This window comes from Pinus tabuliformis, chromosome 7 (assembly GCF_031772625.1).
Source record: "Pinus tabuliformis cultivar Carrire ecotype Pingquan chromosome 7, CPIR1, whole genome shotgun sequence".
Taxonomy (NCBI): Eukaryota; Viridiplantae; Streptophyta; class Pinopsida; order Pinales; family Pinaceae; genus Pinus; species Pinus tabuliformis.
In genome coordinates, this window is record NC_142293.1 from 313883144 (window position 1) to 313902904 (window position 19761).

At 41.8% G+C, this 19761-nt stretch overlaps 1 protein-coding gene across 3 annotated transcripts in view; it reads left to right on the plus strand.

The window, feature by feature from the left end:
* The window catches only part of LOC149247169 (uncharacterized), a 256396-nt gene extending 236999 nt beyond the window's left edge, over window positions 1-19397 (plus strand). For all 3 annotated transcript variants that reach the window (XM_089458140.1, XM_089458139.1, XM_089458138.1), the window contains 2 exons: window positions 18341-18388; window positions 18631-19397. In XM_089458140.1, coding sequence (XP_089314266.1) covers window positions 18341-18388; window positions 18631-18816 — 234 coding nt within the window. In that variant the 3' untranslated portion in view covers window positions 18817-19397. The remainder of the gene's footprint in view (window positions 1-18340; window positions 18389-18630) is intronic.
* Window positions 19398-19761: the final 364 nt, after the last annotated feature.

The following is a 19761-nucleotide window of genomic DNA, read 5'->3' on the forward strand; positions in this document are numbered from 1 at the left end:
AGAAAATGATAAAGTAGCATTAAAAGAACACTTACATGTGAGAACAAGTATATCCAATCATCGTCATATGCCAATATAGAAGCTCCAAGACAAAAATGAAGAGATCCAGACATCAAAATTCATCCATCCATCCAATTTCATCCTCCAAAAAGAATAGCGAAAATTTCTTAGGAGAGAATGATCGATCCAAGTGATGATGAGAGAATGAATCTACTCATCATCTATTTATACAATGTCTAATGTATTCGATTTAGCTTATTTTGGCCTAATTTAGCCCCTAGAATAAAATAATGTGCAAAATAACAAGTACTTTTGGTGACAAGCCCATCAAATAGCTCAATAATACATGAATAAGCCTCTCAAGAGGGTCAAATGATCAACTGAGTGAGTCGTTGGGCCTTTGAGGAGGCCTAATGAAGTACAAAGGTTTCCATGATGTTGAAATGGATTCCCAACATAGTGGACAAGTGGTTGGCCCCTTGTTTTCCAAGCAAAAACCTGTGGTGATCCCAAGTGGGTGTGGGGGGCACGAGGTCATCTTCATGGGTCTCCAAATGGATTGGAAGTCCTTGTAGACCATCTTTAAGGGCTGGAATGATGACATAAGCCCTGCCTTTGTAGTGGGGAACAATCCTCTGGGCCTTGGAACATCTGCCAAGTGTATGGTGCATTTGTGGAGCCAACTGGGCATGGTGAACCAGGTGCATCATCCTTGTCCAAAAGGTGGAATAGGAGCAATTAACAAATGCTGCTGGGGATCCATGAAGTAATCTTGGCTATGGTGGAGGCCCATAGCTCTCAACGCCCACCCTACAAGTGCCAATGTGGCCCTCTGGAGGGCTAGGACCCCATATAGGGAGACCAAGCCCCAAATGGAAATCCACCTGCAATCCTGCATAAGATCCAATGCATCCCCTTGCCCTCCAATACAACAAATCATTAGAATAATCAAGTAAAAGAGCTTACAAGTCATGGAACCAATGGGGCACTTCATGGTGGCATGCCCTTCCATAGTGGGCTTTGGTATGTATAAGTGTCTCCAAGCTCAATAGGGGGTTAGCCAAGGACCCTATTAGGTGGTTTCAACCTCTAAAGTGGGTGACATGTCCATGGTGCATCCTTCAAGTGGCAGGTGGCAAATGATATAATAATTGAATGAAGTGGGGATCGAGGGAAACATCTAGGCCACATGTCAAATTGCTAGGGTAGCTATAATATGGGAAGCGCATACCTGGGTATATAAGTGCAGGAGGGAGTAGATCCTGGTACGTGAGTTACCCCGTCTTTTGTTTTTCCACCCTTCTTCATATGCCTTTTGCCTTTTACTGAGTTTTCCTCATAATTGCTCAGGGCTCAAGGGAATCAGAGCATGATGTGTAAAGTATAGCAGTGGACACCCCTTTTGAGGTGGGGCAGTGCATCTCCCACCAGGGGTTGGGAAAATCATGGGTTCTTGAATGATAGAGGAGGCTCATCTAGGGCCTATAGGAACCAGGGTGATGGCCATGGAAGGGAGTATAGCTCATGTATTGGATTTTTCCCACATGCTAAATGTGTTTGTCCCGACCATCTTTTTCATTTTGTTGTACAATTTCCTGTTGAATGTGGCCAATTATGCTTTTTCTTTTCTTTTTAGCTGCATCAACCTCCGGGGCATCATTCCAGGCCTGACCCAAGGTGTGGACAAGAGGAGGGTGAGGCTAACCCCATGTGGACCCAAATGGGAAAATAGATGAATGCGGGTAAAGTGAGTGGAAGGGGAGTGATGTAGGTGGTATTAGGAAGCGGGACCACGTGACCAAAATCGAGATTTCCCGTGTAGTGCCAACCCGAAAGCCAAATGGTCAGTAAAAGAGACCCCACAGGACTAGAGTATAAGGGTAACCACGAAATCAGGCAATGGAGACAAGAATATAAGCCTAACCCACTCTTTCTGCCGAATCCTCCCACCAGTCTATGTCCAAAAGTGCCCATGACAAGTAAGGAAAATTACTCAACTATACCAATGAAAAACCATACCTTTGGGGTTGGAAGGCCCACCTTCAAACATACATTCATGACAAGTGGTTGAGGGACCACGTGACCGACTCAGGTGGCGGAGAAGATGGAACATCGAGCTATTCGGTGGCTACAAAATTGAGATTTCTCGTGTAGTGCCAACCCAAAAGCGAAATGGTCAGTAAAAGAGACCCCACAGGACTAGAGTATAAGGGTAACCACGAAATCAGGCAATGTAGACAAGAATATAAGCCTAACCCACTCTTTCTGCCGAATCCTCCCACCAGTCTATGTCCAAAAGTGCCCATGACAAGTAAGGAAAATTACTCAACTATACCAATGAAAAACCATACCTTTGGGGTTGGAAGGCCCACCTTCAAACATACATTCATGACAAGTGGTTGAGGGACCACGTGACCGACTCAGGTGGCGGAGAAGATGGAACATCGAGCTATTCGGTGGCTACAAGGGATTGTTGGCTACCAGCAGAGGCTCATCTAGGAGAAATTTTTTCTCCCATACATACTGCCCATAGGTGGTGGGTAACATCTGGCTCCAACTGGGACATGAGCTCTCGGAAAAGTATGCGAAGTTACTCGAATGGTAGGTCATGAGAAGACCGACAATCTCTTGGTTATCATAGACCTGTTACCTGCACATACAAAGACCAAGCACACGGGGCAACATGTTTTTGTGGTGTCTTATGATCACCCATGCTTGGTATTAGGCCGTAAAAATCAACAGGAAAGAAAAGATATGCAAATTTAATCTAAATGCAACTTAATCTATCATGAGAAATATCATATGATGTTAGTTCTAATGAGAAAATCAGCATGCAATGCATCCTATCCTAACATGCATATAGTAAGGCTAATACTAAGTGTAATCATAAAGCTAGTGCAACCAACATATCATCACATCAATATACATATGCCTGCCAGTATGATTACTCATGTAGCAATTCCCAAATTGAATGTGGACATAGTCACATGGAGGATGAAGCGGGTGGGAGGCAAGAAAACATGATCTCCATTCGAGGTAAAGGGAAGTCCTAGGAGAAAGAAAATAAGTCAATCTAGAAGTCCTGAGTTTTCCTTCTAAGTACACAATGGTGGAATGAATGATCACTCTCAAGAACTCCTTATCACAATCATTGTTTATAATATTATGCTTTGTAGATGCCACAAGGTTGTGATGAGAGGGGAACGAAGGGTGAGGGAATGAAGGAGTGCAACAAATAGGTTGCTCAAGGTGATGGTTACATTGGAGAGGGGAGGTCATCAAGTGATCAAAACCCTGAGGGTGTGTCCATGGAGGTAAATATAATCAATGAGGGGCTCTTCCTTGACACTATACTCAGAATGGGGAAGGGGCCACGGTCACTTGAGATCATCTGACAAGGGGTGAGGGAATCACTTGATGAAGACTCAAGATGATGAACAATAGAAAAGGTCAAAGGGGAGGGTGAAGTCTCAACAGGATCCTTTTCTTGAAAATCCAACTCTAGAGGCTCAAGTGATTTGAATATACTCCCAGAATCATAAGGAAGGTAGGTATGAGCAAAGGGCCTTATCAATCCTATCATTGTTGGTATCAAAGATAGGGTCTTCCAAAAAGGAGAATCAATCATCTCCAATTGCTCCCTTTCATGCAAGGGAAAATGATAATTCTCCTTCCCAAGAGTATCGATGAATACGTCATCATAAAAAATGTCTGGGAGAAGGGGATGACCACTTTCAACCTCATTCTCCTTGTCGGTGTCATAAATGGGAGCCTAGTCAAATTGAGGACAAACAATTTCCCATTTCTCCTTTTCAATATGGAGATAATCTCCAATGTCATTTTCCAAGGGGCTAATGGGATCACCTTCCTCAAGGTCCTCAAAAGAAGAGTCATCGGGAGTAATATCCTTGAGAAAGGCAAGGTTAGTCTCAACTTCACTTTCCATAGACTCATCCTTCCCAACACGTGTTTTCAAAGTCATCTTGTTCATCATGTGGACCCAATGAGGACTCATTTTCCTGCTCACCACTAAGATCCTCAAGGTTATCTCCAACTCCTTCATCTTGGCTAATGAGACCTTCCCTTCGGAGGGCTTCCTCTAGGCTCTCACAAGCAACTTCATTGGATTGGAATTTGGGTCCCTTATACTTTATGAATTTGTTGAGGAGCTCGATAAAAGATGAAATACTTTTAGGCTCACACGAGTCAAGCTAACCTTGTTGAAGTTTCTAAGTCTACTTAGTTAGAAACCTTCCATGCACTTTATCTGATTTATTCCTACCTACTTGTTATGCTACTTAAAACACTGAAAATAAACACTAGTGCATGCTCAACATATTACAGACCAACAACTAAAGGAAACAAAAACAATCACACCATATGACACCATTATTTTTGGACCAATGTCCCAGGAAAAACCCAATGTGGGAAAACCGGTGCAACTATTTGAGGGTTTTCTTATTAAGTAATATCAGAGTACAATTTGGGTGCCAAAACTGGCCTACCCAAGAGAGAATTTCCTTGGCAGTAATACCTCTCAATCTGAGACAAATCTCCTGGCTGAACCTCCGGATAATCTGCACCAATCTGCCCCAAAAACCCCAGCGTCAGCCTCTCTCTAAACTGCGTCAGCCCCTCTGCCCAACGTTGGCCCTGTGTCATCCTAGATGGATATGCGTCAGCCTTAGGAGGCCCTGTGTTAGCCCTCTGGCCCTTTGTGTCAGCAACGCTAGCCTCTCTGAGGCTCTGCGCAGCTCCGGGCTGCCTCTGCGTAGCCCTGCGTGAGCCCTGGCTGGCTCTGCGTCACTCTTCTCGGCTACTGCGCTGCTCTCCTGGCACTATCTCTGCTTCTCTGGCTCTCTGTACTCAATACCCCTCGGCTACAACTCCCGATCACTAATTCTATCTCTCTTAGCAAACCCCACTCTAGAGAATAGAATGATTGATCACTCTGGTGTGTTCTCCAAGTGACCCTCAAGCCTCCTCTTTTACTTTCCCTGTTGACATATCAATGGTCAAGATTAAGTCCCTAACCAACGGCTAAGATTAGATCTGGCTTGATCCATGTCTTTTGGACCATTCTAACACAGTTTCATATTAATCCACATTAATATTTTATTTTTCCTAAGTTTAGACTTAGGGACTCCATTAAAAATATTAATTATTTTAATATCTCCTGAACTGTTTAGAATCTGCCCAAACCCTTTCTGGGTATTGGAGATCTCATGTGCCCTAACCTCTCCACCAAATTTCGTGGCTAGAGCACATCCGATGCTACCCCAAATCAACACTCCCTCTTAGCGAGGACTGTGCTCAAGCAATACTCCTCACTAAGTATTGCTCTGATCATCCGACATCGGTACCTGTGCTGATGCTGGGCCTTCCTGCTCAACATCCTCTACACTGCTGCATCCTGTACTGCTGCCCATGGTCCTACCACTGCCACTGCTGCATTTGTACGACAGCTCCCTCTGCATCCGTGCTGCTGCTAGTCCTTTCTCCCAGCACTGCATCCGCACTACACCTCCTCTCATCATGCTGCCCACTGCTACACTGTAATGCAGTTACTGAGAATTAAGTAACTGATCTCCCAAACTGACCTCCATGTTGGGCTAGAGACACCCACTGATGCTGAAGTTCCCTTTGCCGCTAACACGTGCTCCCTCTCTGACCTCTGCGCTGCTGCAACAAATCCTTGCATCTCGCACTGTTGCACACCTCTCTGTGCCATCCTGCATTGGTGCAACAGTCCTGTGCCTCTCGCACTGCTGCAGCCTGCTAGCCTTGCGATATCTCGGGACTCATGCACTGTAGCTCTCTCTGCCGCTTCATCTACATCCATCTCTACTCGACTCAGCTAGTCCTGCTACACCTCTTCGGGGCTCCCGTAGCAAGGTCTAATCCAAGAGGCTAGGTACCTCGAGGATCCTGCCCCTCATCCCCTGTAGCCCGCCTGACTACAGCTCGATGTCTCTCCACTTCTTCTCAAGTGGTGCGTGTGCACTCAGGGCACAGTCATCGTCTGTCAACACTTCCTTCTCTACCCTTGCTGGCGCTGCCTTAGTCTCGGAAGACTCTCCCTTACTCTTCTTCCTTGGACACTGGGTCGCATAATGACTTAGCTCCCCACAGTGGAAGCACTTGATCTTGGAGAGATCCTTCTTCTTCCGCTTTTCCTGCTTTCCCTCAGATGCTAGGGAAACATCTTCCTCCTCCTATTTGACTTTGATCCCCTTGCTACTGCTACCCGTCTTCAACTGCCGTCTGATCTCTTCCTGGCGAAGAGCTGCCCACATCTCATCCCAAGGTGGAAGTGTCCCTCTGCCCAGTATACCCTGGACAAATACCTCCCAGTCTTCTGAGATTGCATTTAGGGCCGTCCTCACCATCAACTCTTGATCCAGCATGGCTTCTATAGCAGTCAACTGATCTCGGATCTCGTTCAGTCCTCTGAGGAAGGTGTCAATCGATTCTCCCTTCTTCATCTGATATGACCTCAACTGATTCTCAAGTAACATTCTTCTCTACACAGAAGTATGCTGGTACAACTTCTTGTGGGCCTCCCACATCTCATATGCCGTTTCCTTCTTGGCAATATGTGGTACTACACAGTCCTTGACCCCGTCAAGGATGATGCTCTTGGCCCTCGCCATTGCCTCCTTGTACTTGTCCTTATCATTGGGGTCGATTGAGATAGCTATAACCTTCAAGGCGAAGTTCTTGACACAATTTCTGTCAAGTACGGATAAGCTTTTGGCCTTCCAGAGTGTGAAGTTCGACGCTCCGTCCAGTCTATCCTGGTCTCTTACTTCATGTAGTGCCATGATGCTCTTCTACTTCCTTCTTGGAAGTTCTTTGTTCAACTCCTCCGAGTCTCTACTTCTCGTCTGGAAGTTCTCTTCTTGACTCCCTTTGAGTCCTGATTTCCCTCCTGGAAATCCTTCTGCCACTGTCAAGATGCCCCCTACTCTGATCGTCTTGTGCAACCGCACCACTGATCCGGGTTCCTCGGCTAGAAACCCTCGATAGCAACTCCTCTTGGCCTTGCTCTGTCAAGTACTGTTCTGACTACAATACCTCACCAGCTCCACTCTGCAATATTCCCACAGCCTTCTAAACCCCAGCAACCTGAAGGTGAGAGCTCCTAGGCTTTGCGCAATCCCTGCACTAGCAACCTGGCCTCCTCAGCCAATTGCGTCATCCCTCCCAGCTTCTGCTTGAGGCTCCCTCTGCCATTCCTAGCCTCTGCGCTACCTCTTCCCGGATCACCCTTGATGATGCAGGCACTGCGTCACCCTTCCCTTGTTGTTGCTCTGCTAGAAACAACTTCTGTTAGCGCGGGACAACTGTTTTCTGCTACTATTACTCCACTCGGATGATGTCCTTAGTCCTCCTGTGATCTGCAATCATGCTCTGATACCATGTTGAAGTTTCTAAGTCTACTTAGTTAGAAACCCTCCATGCACTTTATCTGATTTATTCCTACCTACTTGTTATGTTACTTAACAAGTTATTTAAAATGTAAATACTAAAAATAAACACTAGTGCATGCTCAACATATTACAGATTAACAACTAAAGGAAACAGAAACAATCACACCATATGACACCATTATTTTTGGACTAATGTCCCTGGAAAAACCCAATGTGGGAAAACCGGTGAAGTTATCTGAGGGTTTTCTTATTAAGCAATATCAGAGTACAATCTGGGTGCCGAAAATCGCCTACCCAACAGAGAATTTCCTTGGCAGTAATACCTCTAAGTTTGAGACAAATCTCCTGGCTGAAATCCCGGATCCTTCCGGCAGCTCCACAACACCAATTTGCCCCAGAAACCCCAACGTCAGCCTCTTTTTGGACTGTGTTAGCCCCTCTCTGCCCAGCGCTGGCCCTGCGTCACCCTGGATGGGTCTGTGTTAGTCTTAGGAGGCCCTGCATCAGCCCTCTGGCTCGTTGCTGGCCTCTCTGAGACTTTGCGCAACGCCTGACTGCCTTTGCATGGCCCTGCGTGAGCCCTCGCTGGCTCTGCGTCACTCTCCCCAGCTACTGCGCTGCTCTCCCGACACTATCTCTGCCTCTCTGTCTCTTTTTACTTAATACCCCTCAGCTGCAACTCCCGATCACTAATTCTATCTCTCTTAGGAAACCCCGCTCTAGAGAATAGAATGACTGATCACTCTGGTGTGTTCTCCAAGTGACCCTCAAGCCTCCTCTTTTACTTTCCCTGTTGACATATCAACGGCCGAGATTAAGTCCATAATCAATGGCTAAGATTAGATCTGGTTTGATCCATGTCTTTTGGACCATTCTAACATAGTTTCATATTAATCCACATTAATATTTTATTTTCCCTAAGTTTAGATTTAGGGACTCCATTAAAAATATTAATTATTTTAATCAGTGTTTTAAAAGCTGGCCGGCTCGGAACCGACTCTGCCGAGTTGGTCCGAGCTGGTAAAAAAATTTGCGACTCGGCCGTCGAACTGGTTCGGTCGGCCGAGTCCGTATCAACTCGGCCAGGTCACTTCATGCGGCCAGTAAACCCCAAAAATGCATTTTTTTTTAAGTAAAAGTGACATTCTCCTTAATCTTCATTTTCATCCTTTTACTTAAATTTTTAACATTACCATGAAATGACTCAGGATGTTTGAGAGTGGTTCCGGCCTCATTGGATTTCATATGGAGAAAGTAGAATTTTAGATTTCATTCAAAATCCAACATACTTATCAGTTTTTCAAGATTTCAGGATTGGGGGATTGCAATGTTTCCATTGAATTTTGTCATGTATTAGGGTATGGAACTCGTATTTAATCAAGAGCACCAATCCCTCTATGTACCTTGATGTTAGTGACATTGGTTGTTGAACTCCTCCGGGATTCGCTCCCAAACCGGGAGCTTCTGAAAATGTCGCTCTTGCTCCCCACTTTCGCTCCCGCTCCCAAGTAACACTGAGCCAGATGATGTTGGCAACTCTAGCAGTAGCCAGTAGTACTGGTCATAGACTTTTGTTGTAGAGGCCATTTATAGCCTCCTTGGTTATGTGTTTTTGTTTTGATCTCTATATCATCACCGTGTATGTATTGGACAGTGCACTGGGTGCCATTTTGATATAATGGATATATTCATGAGCCTACTTTGATCATATGTTGTCTTCTATCTATATTCTAATGCTGTGTGTTTGGAAACATGAATGAAAATCTTTAAAATTATGTGTTTTTATAAAAAATAAATATTTAATGTATTTTTTACAACGACCGAGTCATTGAAATCGAGCTGGCCGAGTCGATACTGAGTCGGAGTCGACCCTCGGCCGAGTCGGAGTTTTAAAACATTGATTTTAATATCTCTTGAATTGTTTAGAATCTGCCCAAACCCTTTCTGGGTATTGGAGATCTCATGTGCCCCAACCTCTCCACCAAATTTCTTGGCTAGAGCACATCCGATGCTACCCCAAATCAACAAACCTCGATGCTTGTATTAAATAGAAGCAATAAATAACTCCATGAAGCTATCTAGATGAACCACAGTAACTTCGGAAGCATGCTTAATAAGTTTTTCTATGTGGTCCATCATTGTGCATGGATCACCCTTGAATTATGGCATATTTTGCATAAACTTCCAATCCAGGCCATTTGGGTATCCTGGAACCCATGTGATATCCAAAGTAGGAAACCACTCATGAAGATTTTAGAAACCATTGATATTTATATATTGATATCATGGGAGTCGCCAGGGTGAACTAAAATTGCCTTAACAAATGCTTGCTTCACCCTACAACCATTGACCTTGAAGTTCAATGAAGAACTAGGGCTTCATTCTTCCAATGGAGTCACCAATGATGGTATGCCAATATGTCGTATGGGGAACAAAACAAATGTCTCATATCCCCGACAACTGCGCCAAAATGTTACCGCTCAAACTAGTAGGGGTCTTAGAAGGGGATCCTAGAGGGCAACTGCTAGGTCAAGGGAAACAATGGAGCAATAGTCCACTGTCACCTCAACTAAAGCTCCCTACTCTTTATGGACTTTCACCGATGGGAGGAGATCTGGTATGAAGGGAATCACTTAGATGAATTGGTCAATAAAGGGAAAAGAGTGATTCCTAAAGAGGCCTATTCAGAAGAGAGGCTTAATATATGGCTTGCTTGCCTAAGAGGCAAGATGAAAGGCTCCCTAAGAAGGGCCAAGAGGGTCTTAGGGGCTAGCTTTAGGGAATGAGACTTCTTGAGGAGGGACCTAGTCCTAAAAACCCTTATGAAGGTTTGGTTTCCAAATGGTCTTTGAAGAATTACCTTCCAAAAGTTATGGGGCCACAAGAGACCAAGTGGGCCCCAAGTTAGGTCAAGGGGATAGGATTGAGCAACCAATGATGTGATTGACCTAATTAGGGAGGAGAAGGGGATCAACGAAAGAATTTTCAATGAAAGGTAATGGAATGATCCCAACGAGGTCACTAGCCAAGGGAAACCTAGGGCAGGAAATTGTCCTTGAGCTAGAGCTCGCAATATCTCGAGATCCCACAGTCGAATTTTCTTCAAATTTGGAGGGGCCTCTAGAGCAAAATCCAGCGCAGTTGTAGACCAAAAATTGAAGTGTTTGGATGGCTAAATTCCGAGATAATTGATGCCCTAGACCTTTGTAGGTTGGACCTAGAAAGAAAGAGAGAAAAGTGCGAAAAATGTGCTTTAGGGTGATCACCTGTGGAGGACCAGTGCCTAATCCTTTGGGAGAAATGGAGTCAAGATGATTTCCAATGTTTGGGATGGTTTCACTTCATCAAGGAGGCATTTAGAACAATTTCGCATGGCAATTAGGGCATGTGACAATTGCTTCAAGGTCTTTATACTTCGATGGAAAATATGCGATGACTTATCAAGATAAAATTTCAACAAAATATCTCTAGGAACATTCACTTATTCAAACATGGCCCATGACATGATGCAACGCTAATAAAAGGCAAATTTCCACTCTTTCACACAAGAAAAGCAACAAATTTTGACCTAGTATAGCAAAATTCCCTAGCAACATGCATGTGACATAAGAAAATAATAAAGTTGCATTAAAGAACACTTACATGTGAGAACAAGTATATCCAATCATCATCATATGCTAATATAGAATCTCCAAGACAAAAATGAAGAGATCCAGACATCAAAATTCATCCATCCATCCAATTTCATCCTCCAAAAAGAATAGTGAAAATCTCTTAGTAGAGAATGGTCAATCCAAGTGATGATGAGAGAATGAATAAACTCATCATCTATTTATACAATGTCTAATGAATTCAATTTAGCTTATTTTGCCTAATTTAGCCCCTAGAATAAAATAATGTGCAAAATAACGAGTACTTTTGGTGACAAGCCCACCAAATAGCTCAATAATACCTGAGTAAGCCTCTCAAGAGGGTCGAATGATCGACTGAGTGAGTCGTTGGGCCTTTGAGGAGGCTTAATGAAGTCCAAAGGTTGCCATGATGTAGAAATGGATTCCAAACATAGTGGACAAAGGTTTGACCCCTTCTTTTCCAAGAAAAAACCTGTGGTGCTCCCAAGTGGGTGTCGGGGGTGGGAGGGGGAGCATGAGGTCATCCTCATGGGTCTCCAAATGGATCGGAAGTGCCTATTGACCATCAATAATGGTTGGAATGATGACATAAGCCTTTCCTCTGCAGCGGGGAACAATCCTCTGGGCCTTAGAACATCTGCCAAGTGTATGGTGCATATGTGGAGCTGGCTGGGCATGGTGAACCAGGTGCATCATCCTTGTCCAAAAGGTGGAATTGGAGTAATCAATGAATGCTGCTGGGGATCCATGAAGTAATTTCGGCTATGGTGTAGGCCCAAAGCTCTCAACGCCTACCTTACAAGTGCCAATGAGGCTCTCTGGAGGGCTAGGACCCCGTATAGGGAGACCAAGCCCCAAATGGTAATCCACTTGCAATCCTGCATAAGATCCAATGCATCCCCTTTCCCTCCAATACAACAAATCATTAGAATAATAAAGTAAAAGAGCTTACAAGTCATGGAACCAGTGGGGCACTTCATGGTGGCATGCCCTTCCATAGTGGGCTTTGGTATGTATAAGTGTCTCCAAGCTCAATAGGGGGTTAGCCAAGGACCCTATTAGGTGGTTTCAACCTCTAAAGGGGGTGACATGTCCATGGTGCATCCTTCAAGTGGTAGGTGGCAAATGATATAATAATGGAATGGAGTGGGGATCAGGGGAAACATCCAGGCCACATGTCAAGGTGCCAGGGTAGCTATAATAGGGGAAGCCCATACTTGGGTATATAAGTGTAGGAGGGAGAAAATTGTGATACATGAGTTACCCAACCTTTGTTTTTCCACCCTTCTTCATATGCCTTTTGCCTTTTATTGATTTTTCTTCATAACTACTCGGGGCTCAAGGGAATGAGAGCATGATGTGTAAAGTATAGCAGTGGACACCCCTTTTAAGGTGGGGCAGTTCATCGCCCACCAGGGGTTGGGACAATCATGGGTTCCTGAATGATGGAGGAGGCTCATTTAGGGCCTACAGGAACCAGGGTGATGGCCATGGAAGGGGGTATAGCTCATGTATTGGCTTTTGCCCACGTGCTAAATGTGTTTGTCCCAATAATTTTTTGCATTTTGTGGTACAATTTCCTGTTGAATGTGGCCAATTATGCTTTTTTCTTTTTCTTTTTAGTTGCATCAACCTCCGGGGCATCGTTCCAGGCTCGACCCAAGGTGTGGACAAGGGGACGGGGAGGCTAACGCGATGTGGACCCAGATAGGAAAATAGATGAATGGAGGTAAAATGAGTGGAAGGGGAGTGATGTAGGTGGTATCAGGAAGCAGGTCCACGCAACCAAAATTAGGATTTCTTGTGTAGTGCCAACCCAAAAGCCAAATGGTCAGTAAAGGAGACCCCATGGGACTAGAATACAAGGGTAATCCCGAAATCGGGCAATAGAGACAAGAATATAAGCCTAACCCACTCTTTCCGTGGAATCCCCCCACCAATCTATGTCCAATAGTGCCCATGACAAGTAAAGAAATTACTTAACTATACCAATGAAAAGCCATACCTTTGGGGTCAGAAGGCCCACCTTCAAACATACATTCATGACAAGTGGTTGAGGGGCCACATGATCGGCTCATGTGGCGGAGAAAATAGCACATCGAGCTATCTGGTGGCTACAAGGGGCAGCTGGTTGCCGACTGAGGACTGTCTAGGAGAATTTTTTTCTCCCATACACACTACCCATAGGTGGTGGGTAACAGGTTGTACATTGGTTTCTGCGATTTTTGGTTTTTTCATTAGACTGTACGAGCTCGGTTCAGTGCGTTTTTCGTATCTGTGAAGTGTTGTTTTTTGGACAAAGTGTGGAGGTTTCCTTGTAAGATATTTTCGAAAGAATGAAAATCTGATTTGAAGGAGTAATTACCTGTATGTTTGAAATTAATTTTTATTCTTCCACTAAATAAATTTCTAGCTATTGTATGACTAATGCTATAGTCTGAAATTTAATTTCAGTATTAATTAAATTCAATAATTTATTTGTTTGATTGAGATCACAAGGACCAGTGTTGCGAAAATCGTGATAACATAAAAAGATCGGGATTTTTTCATTTTCCTAATAATATCACACGATTAATTCAGTGTTTTTTCATTTATCCCGATTTTTAAAAATCGCGATTTTTTGGGAAAAAATCTTGAAATTTTTTTACTTTTATTTATTTATATATTTTTTATTTTGCCGATTGTTTGCTGACTTTTACCAATTTTTACGATTTTTTCCCCTCGCTGATTTACTCCCGATAACGATTTTCGCAACATTGATAAGGACATTAGTCATCTAGGGCTTGAAATTCTAACACTTACAAGTTACAAGGCTTGGAGTATGATTTTACTTGTGAACTAGAACATTGACTCTAGACAGGAAATCATGCTTATCACTTGAAATTTTTTTCCTGACAATGTGATGGAGAACATAGAAGAGAATTTATTTCTCCTTACTGGTGGATCATGTTCAATGTGAATGGAAGAAGACATAGTCATGCTCTAAAGAACCTTTAGATTTATCTTTATCTGTAGCTTCAGAGTATACTTCATTTAAAAATGGAAGAGCCCAACCTCAACATAGATAGCGGAAGTCAACGTGGCTAGCAGTCACAGATCTATTGTATACCTCACTAAACACTCTAAGCTGGTAACCTATTATGTTTAAAAATGACTGATGAATCCTTTTGCAGTTTGAGTATGGACAATGACTCAATTTTGGGTTTCTAACAGCTTTCAATAGTTTGTTGTGAATCTGTTTGCAGATATAGTTTGCATACACTTTGAGCAGATCGTTTATCAAATTGATTAACAGAACTTAATTAATATATAAACATCATGACAATAGAAAGATCACACATCATGGCAAAGAAGATGGAGATACTTATCTCCGATAAAGTAGTACACATGGTGATCAACTAAATAGTGTTGGTTAACCAACTCATTGTAGGTACCCATTGATGATACACCCCTAAGTTAGGGTATGAAACAAGAAGGGAGAAATCTGCCAACAGGTTTTTATCTCAGCCTCAACCTTTTGTAGTGCCACAGAGTTCGGTGAAAAGTAAACACCCACAATGGACTTCTAGACATCACCAACACTTTATCTTCCATCTGGATACCTTCCTCTCAGCCTCTCTCTAACGTAGTCTTGGGCAATCCCATTTGTTTCTACACCCCTCAGGATTCCTTCATTTACCTAATCAATGAGGCAAGAAGGTTCAAAGACATAAATTATTAACCTTGACACTATTGTATAATGGTGCAAACATGGAGTTTATCAACCAAGGCAACCATTAGTAAATCCAGCAAGGTTTGGTCCTCTTGCAACTGAGTGTGGTCAGACTATGGGTCACTCTAAGGCAGCTATTATTCCCAACTGTAACTCTACACTGACATCAGACATCAAAATTCTTCTCCAGGATTTATCTCAACGCAAGATGCATGGGTGTAACATAATTTCAACATGATAACAATAAGGAAACATGAAGGTAACATAGATGAAAAGTGATGGAAAAAGTTCTCTTATTAGAGGAAAATGAATGAGCAGAGGACAAGGAGGATGGAGTATGCAAGATGGAGCATGACATGGGAAATATGCTGGGTAAAGGAATCATGGTTCTAAAGACAGAAGGAACTTTGCCCCATTTGCCCAATTATATATTCGTTCAATCTCACATGCAAGTGGATGATATCAAGAATGCTCCGCTGTGAAGGGTGATATGGGATCTACATTGGCTGAAGGAATCTCGAGAACAAGGGCACTCATGTAATTTGTCTTATTTTCCATCCAGATCCCCAGCCTTCCCTCTTGCTGGTTCATAGCCCCCTTGTGCTCCTGGCAAGTCTCTACCATGTGCATCTTTATATATATATATATATATATATATATTGAATTTGTAATATGCAAGAACTGCATATGTGCAACTTTGGATGATATAGGCCAAACCATGATAATAACTTTATAATTCCACTAAGTCTAATGGAGCTATCATTCTCTAGTCAAGCCTTGGACTTGGATATGGTGACGGTTCTCTCTCTTGACCATCATTGGAACCAATCTCCAATTTTTGGAATGCTGATACAAAGGAAATGGGTTGGGGAAGAAAGAATGTATCTATCAGAAGTCTACTCTAGGTCTTGATTCTGAAAGAGTATTGCCTGTACTCACCAGTGTCACCAGTGTATGCCTGACAGAAGATTTTGATAGGTTTGTGTGACTGAATCAGATTGCCCAGGAGAAGAGAAACAGCTTAAACACTTCTTGCCATAATAGTAACCTTGCAAACGAAGGATTGTTGATGGAGTGTATCTGTAAGGGGATTGGGCCTTGGCTGAACCTAGGTTAGGGAGTGGTTGTTAGAGGAAAGGGTCCAGGCCCCAGGGGCTGATCAACAGCTGGCCAAGGAGTTTAAGTGAAACCTAGGTTAGGGAGTGGTTGTTAGAGAAAAGGGTCCAGGCCCCAGGGGCTGATCAACAGCTGGCCAAGGAGTTTAAGTGAGTCGGCAACATGGGGACTCATGGTTGTTGTTTGTCATTGCTGAGTCATGTATCACTGTGGGCAGGTTGTGACGAGAGATAGATCCCCATGGGCAGTCCCTTTTCCCTTGTTGTCTCATAATCCAACTCGGGGGTGGGGTCTGTGCTGGATGCCCTTATGGCTTTCAATGAGTGAATACGCTCTATGGTATATGATTGGCCTTCAATTTTCAAATGGCTAATAATTAAATCCATTATAAATTTCAACGAGTCAATACGGTCTATGGTATATGAGTGGCCTTGAATTGTCAAGTGGGTAATAATTAAATCCACTAATAAATTTCAACCAGTCCATACGGTATGACAAGCATGTCATTGTCTATTGACGATTAATAAATCTAAACGAGTCAATAGGGTATATGAGTCGCCTGCAATTGTCAAGTGAAATATTTTAACGTGTCAATAATTAAATCGACTGAAATATTTTAACGTGTCAATATAGTATAGGAGTCGCGTGCAATTTTCAAAGTCACTAATAATTAAATCGACTATTGACGATAATATTTTAACGTGTCAATACAGTATAGGAGTCGCGTGCAATTGTCAAAGTCACTAATAATTAAATCGACTATTGACGATAATATTTTAACGTGTCAATACTCTATACGAGTCGCGTGCAATTGTCAAAATCACTCATAATTAAATTGACTATTGACGAGAGTAGTTTAATGAGGTTATAATTTTGTTCAATGAAATTTAGGCATAATTTTGTTAAAAAAAATTGGCGGAAAGTTTGACAATTATACCTGTTCTGGGTGGTAGATTGCTCCTATGCAGCCGGATGACATGGACACCTTTGGTTGAGATGAGTATTCTTCTCTCTACACAATTCTGATATTTCTTTGTCTTTTCTCTGTTTGATATGTATTCCTGAAGATCGAATGAATGCTATTCCTTAGATATTTAGTTCATGAATATGATTAGGATATGGAAATGCTGTTAATGCTGCTCTTGTTTAGGGAGATTTACTAATATCTATGATTTCAATTCATGCATGTATTTTGAATTGGGAATATTGAATGGTGTTTGTTGTAAAACGTGGGTACGACTTGAAGATTTATACTATATAGGAATAGAAATATAATTGATAGAATCTTAGTGATTCCGTATATGCATGTTGTGCATAGACACACTAAGCTGAGTTGTGACTCCTCACATAAGATTTCTATTTGTGCATTTATAGTAGTGCATGTAGATGCATTAGAAATCTGTGCTGAGCTATGGGAAGCTCTCATTGGAATTATAGTTAGCAGTGAGACTGGTAAATAGAATAAATTCTTTAGTTTAGTATATGGCTGGCCAAGGGAAAGCAAATGGATACATGACAACATCTGTTTGAAGCAAAGTGGTCAGAATTGGACTCAGAAAAACCTTTGCCAAGTTTTGACCTGGAAGTACTTGGGAACTTGGCAAAACTTAGCTCCAAGACTTGAAAAAACTTGACAAATAGACAAAATGCAAGCTCAAAATACAAGGTCATTTGTGCAGAATCTATAAAACTACAAAATAGTGGTTTTTCCATCCATTACTTCCATAAAAATATGATAATAAATTTTTTCAAATAACCTTATCTCAAATGTCTGAAGGTAAAATCTTGAAGATTGATTGTCATGACATAATAAAAAAATCAATATAGACAATGTCTCAATTCTTGATTCTCATATATGAGGACGCTTAGCATATGTCCTGAAAGAGCGAGCCCCTGAATTGCTAGTCACTCCTAGTCCAACTGACTAACGCGAAACTGTGATGCTGGTGTATCAAGTCTCTCAAATACTGGTGGGTCAGAGAGATCATCAGTATCTGTGTCAAGCGAGTTCATCATCAAGACATTTATCCTTCAAAATCTAATAAGAATGTCTCATTTGGACTTGCTAGTCTTGGCGAGTGTTCCAATTTCTGGATTAGTCGCGTCTGGGAAGCCTTTGATGAGTACTGTTTATTTTGTTGACTCAGGAGCTCTGGACAAGTTCGATACCTCTGTTTTGAGGATATTGTTTAAATTTAACTTGGTAGCCCATTAACTCTTTCTAGTTGTAATTGTTACAAGAAGATGCATTTGAAATTAAGCTTTTGGATTGTCTTCACTGTAATTGTGGCAATTCTATATTATACTTCAAAGGATGCTTGTCCTCTCAATTTTGAATTGTCAGATTTGTATTTAAAATTTTCTGTTTTAACTCCTATTGCTGATATGCTTATGTTAAAACAGTGGATGTGTTCTGTTGAAAATACTAATAATTGAAATTCTCTCAGTGGCGACAGCAAAATCTTCCTTTGAGGCATGGATTTGACTGGTTGAAGGTAAGATTGGAATCTTTCTGCTATACATTTCACTGGCATTTTGACTATGTTTCAAGGTTAAATATATGAATATCTGTCTGTATCTAGATGTACTAAACTGGAGGCTGGAATTTCTTCATGTAGGCTATAAGATGTGATGTTATATAGAGTTAATGATGCCTTTTGCTTTTAAGCAACAAATGTGCTTTGCATGCTGTTTAAATAAGCTGAATGTTTTCTGAAGTATATCTGTACATTTGCAGCTTGGTCCGGCACTGCATGTTGAAGTTCATGATTATAAGCTTCTATGCTTGGCTCAAGTCACATCCATAAATCAGAAGTTGACGGTGATTGGAATTCTGGGGGAGTGGTGGATCTTGCACTCTTCATCCTCTCGATTAAATTTTGGACCTCTTTTTGTTTCGTCTCCATTTGTACATGATTCCTAGTAAGCAACCTTTAACTTGGAAACATGTTAATATATATTAATAAAAGAGAATAATAGTTCCAAGATGCATCAATAATTCCTTGGATATCATCGTTATAGTGATTTCATTTGTGGGAGATTTAAATGCAGGCCCATGTAAAGTCACTTTTGGATTTTGTGTAAATATAAAGCATCATATTTTTTGGACAATTTACTTGTGAGCCACATTGCTGAAATCTTTGAATGGCCAATTTTCATACTTTCTTCATCTTTGCTTCTCTGTTTGCCTAATGCACATCTCAAATGTTAGATGGCATTTAGGTTTCATTGATGGGGGAAAGAAGCATGGATATGGTTAGGGAGACTCAAAATGATATACCTTGAAATTGCAAATGTGGGAGGAGTCATCTCCCACAACACCAGTGGGAAACCTAGGAGATATATCTGTTTCCTGATTTTTGGAGATGAGCTGTGTTTTACAGCTAGGAGCTTATGAAAGAAGGTTCTGTTCCATTCCCTTAGCTAATCACTGAGAGATTACATGTTTTTAATGTGATTAGCATTATTATGGTATTATTAACAGTGTTTGTAGCTCTCTCGGAATTTATTTTATTTTGTGCATAATCAAGTCCACCGATAGGAACGCAGGAACTGGGGATAGTCAATGGTGTACTTGTTTTACTATGGATGTAACAACAAAACTCTAAGTTGTTGTGCTTGTAAAATGTAAAACACACAATTGTATTGTAAATAATATTTTATTGATAATATGATAGAACAAAGATAATGAATGTTACAATGAGGGCCCACTTATATACTAGGCAGGTGCCCCTTCATGAATGGTCATGTCCTATGCATATTCATTAACTAATCATTAATTAACTATAATTATGATTGTTATTTATTCATTTTATTTATTTTATTTTTATATAAATTATATTCATAACATTGCCCCTTTCTTCAAAAA